Source organism: Oncorhynchus nerka, linkage group LG27 (genome assembly GCF_034236695.1).
Source record: "Oncorhynchus nerka isolate Pitt River linkage group LG27, Oner_Uvic_2.0, whole genome shotgun sequence".
Taxonomy (NCBI): domain Eukaryota; kingdom Metazoa; phylum Chordata; class Actinopteri; order Salmoniformes; family Salmonidae; genus Oncorhynchus; species Oncorhynchus nerka.
The window spans coordinates 99,536,848-99,541,092 of NC_088422.1; the positions used below are offsets into that span (position 1 = coordinate 99,536,848).

The following is a 4,245-nucleotide window of genomic DNA, read 5'->3' on the forward strand; positions in this document are numbered from 1 at the left end:
TCTCTCTCTCTCTCTCTCTCTCTCTCTCTCTCTCTCTGTCTCTCTCTCTCTTTATTTCTCTCTCTCTCTCTCTTTCTTTATTTCTTTCTCTCTTTCTCCACTTCTTAATCTTTCTTTGTCGAGTATTTACAATTTCTCTCTCTACAGTTGACATAATCTCCAGGTTTTTATCTTATGTATATTGAAATAATTCCACTTCTTCCACAGTTGATGAGAACATAGATGTGACCAGTAACGAGCCAGAGAGGGAGTCCTCAGATTATCACATGTCCCTGTACCCTTCCAGTACAGAGAATGTGTACGAGACGTCAGCCCGGCTTCTCTTCATGTCTGTTAAATGGGCCAAGAACCTGCCAGTGTTCTCCAATCTCCCATTCAGAGACCAGGTATAGACGGGATACTATGATAGGGTTTACTTATAGTATAAACTGCTTATTAATACCTCTTAAGGATTAGCCCCTTTTTTCCCCCCAATTTTTGCCTAAAATGACATACCCAAATCTAACTGCCTGTAGCTCAGGCCTTGAAGCAAGGATATGCACATTCTTGGTACCAATTGAAAGGAAACACTTAGAAGTTTATGGAAATGTTAAAGGAATGTAGGAGAATATAACACCTTACATCTGGTTAAAGATAATACAAAGAAAAAAACAACCGTTCTTTTGTATTTTTTATCTTTTTTTTACCATCATCTTTCAAATGCAAGAGAGAGGCCATAATGTATTATTCCAGCCCAGGTGCTATTCAGATTTTGGCCACTAGATGGCAGCAGTGTATGTGCAACGTTTTAGACTGATCCAATGAACCATTGCATTTCTGTTCAAACTTTTGTATTAAGACTGCCCAAATGTACCTAATTTGTTTATTAATAACGTTTCATGTTCACAACTGTGCAACTCTCCTCAAACAATAGCATGGTATTCTTTCACTGTAATAGCTACTGTAAATTGGACAGTGCAGTTAGATTAACAAGAATTTAAGCTTTCTGCAAATATCGGATATGTCTATGTCCTGGGAAATGTTCTTGTTACTTACAACCTCATGCTAATCACATTAGCCTTCGTTAGCTCAACCGTCCCATAAAGGGACACCAATCCCGAAGATTAAATATATCACAACATTGTTTGGTAACTAATAGTTAGTCAATATGAACGCTTTGAATAGCTCAAACGGGTAAACAAGCCAAACATTTTTTTTTACGGTGCAAAGAATAGTTTGATACAACTTCCATCTGTTTAAAGACACTTGAACTGCTTCCAAAACATTTTTCTGCATAGTTTGTGATGTCATGCTTATGACCTGTCACCCTTGACCTCTAACCTTGTGCGACCCCCACTGATCTGACTTCCTTGTTCCCCTCCAGGTAATCCTGCTGGAGGAGGCATGGTCTGAACTCTTCCTGCTGTGTGCCATCCAGTGGTCTCTCCCCCTGGACAGCTGTCCTCTGCTGTCCCTCCCCGACCTGTCCCCCCCAACCATGCAGAGTAAGACATCCTACACCAGCGTGGACCTGCGTCTGCTCCAGGAGGTCTTCAGTAGGTTCAAAGCCCTGGTCGTAGACCCCACTGAGTTTGCCTGCCTCAAGGCCATCGTCCTCTTCAAACCAGGTGGGTGCCTGGGGATCAGGGGGATGTTGGCTTGTGATTTTTGTTGCTATGGTGTAATTTCTTTGCAATAAGAATGGCCAGATGTAATCTGTGGTGATGTTTTTGTGACCAGAGCTGAATGTCATGAGATACATCTTTCCGTTTGATCTACATTAGGGCTTTCTGTTTCTGGGGCTGTAAATTCTACTTCCCCAGATTCCGTCTGGACACGTGGATAAGACGTCAGACTAGGCCTGTTTGACTGATCTTTCCTTCTTCTTCTCTTTGTTGTCATAGAGACCCGAGGTCTGAAGGACCCGGAGCAGGTCGAGAACCTACAGGATCAGTCCCAGGTGATGTTGGGACAACACATCAGATCACATTACTCCAGTCAGCCTGCCAGGTAGGACTACTACGACCTCCCTGCACAACCTCCCTGATCTCCCTGCACAACCTCCCTGATCTCCCTGCACAACCTCCCTGATCTCCCTGCACAACCTCCCTGATCTCACTGCACAACCTCCCTGATCTCCCTGCACAACCTCCCTGATCTCCCTGCACAACCTCCCTGATCTCCCTACACAACCTCCCTGATCTCCCTGCACAACCTCCCTGATCTCCCTGCACAACCTCCCTGATCTCCCTGCACAACCTCCCTGATCTCCCTGCACAACCTCCCTGATCTCCCTACACAATCTCCCTACACAGCCTCCCTACACAGCCTCCCTGACCTCCCTACACAACCTCCCTGACCTCCCTACACAGCCTCCCTGCACAACCTCCCTGACCTCCCTACACAACCTCCCTGACCTCCCTACACAACCTCCCTGACCTCCCTACACAGCCTCCCTGATCTCCCTACACAGCTTCAGTGACCTCCCTACACAGCCTCCTTACACAGCCTCCCTGACCTCCCTACACATTCTCCCTACACAGCCTCCCTGACCTCCCTACACATTCTCCCTACACAGCCTCCCTGACCTCCCTACACATTCTCCCTACACAACCTCCCTGACCTCCCTGACCTTTATGGTATTTTATCCACATGGATCTGGATTCCACTGCATGTATAGGGGCGGCAGGGTAGCCTAGTGGTTAGAGCGTAAGGTTGCAAGTTCAAACCCCCGAGCTGACAAGGTACAAATCTGTCGTTCTGCCCACTGTCCCTAGGCCGTCATTGAAAATAAGAATTTGTTCTTAACTGACTTGCCTGGTTAAAATAAAATCTAGCTACTAACCTGAAGAATGAGATGATGTTAAAATGGCCTGTGAAATCAAATTTCACTGTTATGGATCTGTAAATGACTTGATCTTGATAATATTTTGATAGCTGCTAACAGAATTGGAATCAGTTTTTATTTTTCTGTTTTTAGACACTTCAGGACTTTGATGGAATCTCTCTTTGCTGTAAATTCAAAGCGTATAACTCACCACCCTCTCTGTCTCTCTCTGTGTAGATTTGGGAAGCTCCTCCTGCTGTTGCCCTCTCTGCGTTTCGTCAGCTCTGAGCGGATCGAGCTCCTCTTCTTCCACAGGACCATCGGCAACACCCCCATGGAGAAACTTCTGTGTGACATGTTCAAGAACTAAGACACGGAAAAACAAAATGGACGCTCAGTTATACTGCACTGAGACACACTGCAAGGGAACTAACATACTGCACTGAGACACACTGCAAGGGAACATGCCCGAAAGCTAACATACTGCACTGAGACACACTGCAAGGGAACATGCCCGAAAGCTAACATACTGCACTGAGACACACTGCAAGGGAACATGCTAACATAACTGACTGAGATTGCAGGGAACATGCCCAGCTAACATACTGGAGACACACTGCCCCCGACTAAAGCTAACAAACTGATGTGTGCCCTTGTATTTGTGTCTAATCAATTAACTGAACAGGATGTTGTAAATATCTTATTGCTGTGTGTAAAGAAAACCATGTAAATATGTCATTGCTGTAAGAGAGTAAACAGACCTGCTTTTGAGCTTGATAATGTGTTATAATGGGCTTTGCTGTGTGTTGGACCCCGGACTCAAAATGTCCTTTGCTGTGGGCAGAATGTTTGTGTCTCATATCTTCAGTTACATTTCAGTCTAGTCGTCCGTGGTCTATATTTTTCACGATGTAATGTAATATATTTACATAAAATCTGTTTCGTCTTAGACACTGTACATTTCTGCTGTCATAAATATGTGTGCTGTATTAATGATTTCATGCCTTGATAAATTGAAACTTGTATAGTGTCTTCTATCAATTAACTGAAGAGGATGAGTTGAGACCAGGTTTACACCAAGCTATCTATTAACTGAAGAGGATGAGTAGAGACCAGGTTTACACCAAGCTGTCTATTAACTGAAGAGGATGAGTAGAGACCAGGTTTACACCAAGCTATCTATTAACTGAAGAGGATGAGTAGAGACCAGGTTTACACCAAGCTATCTATTAACTGAAGAGGATGAGTAGAGACCAGGTTTACACCAAGCTATCTATTAACTGAAGAGGATGAGTAGAGACCAGGTTTACACCAAGCTCTCTATTAACTGAAGAGGATGAGTAGAGACCAGGTTTACACCAAGCTATCTATTAACTGAAGAGGATGAGTAGAGACCAGGTTTACACCAACCAATCATACACGAGCAGGTTTACACCAAC

At 44.3% G+C, this 4,245-nt stretch overlaps 1 protein-coding gene across 1 annotated transcript in view; it reads left to right on the forward strand.

Annotated features, from left to right (window-relative positions):
- nr2e3 (nuclear receptor subfamily 2, group E, member 3) overlaps positions 1-3,230 on the forward strand; it is an 8,720-nt gene extending 5,490 nt beyond the window's left edge. Inside the window, exons 5-8 of the mRNA XM_065012430.1 lie at positions 208-386; positions 1,364-1,607; positions 1,884-1,989; positions 3,044-3,230. Of these exons, the coding sequence (XP_064868502.1) occupies positions 208-386; positions 1,364-1,607; positions 1,884-1,989; positions 3,044-3,176 (662 nt within the window). The 3' untranslated portion in view covers positions 3,177-3,230. The remainder of the gene's footprint in view (positions 1-207; positions 387-1,363; positions 1,608-1,883; positions 1,990-3,043) is intronic.
- The last annotated feature ends 1,015 nt before the right edge of the window (positions 3,231-4,245 follow it).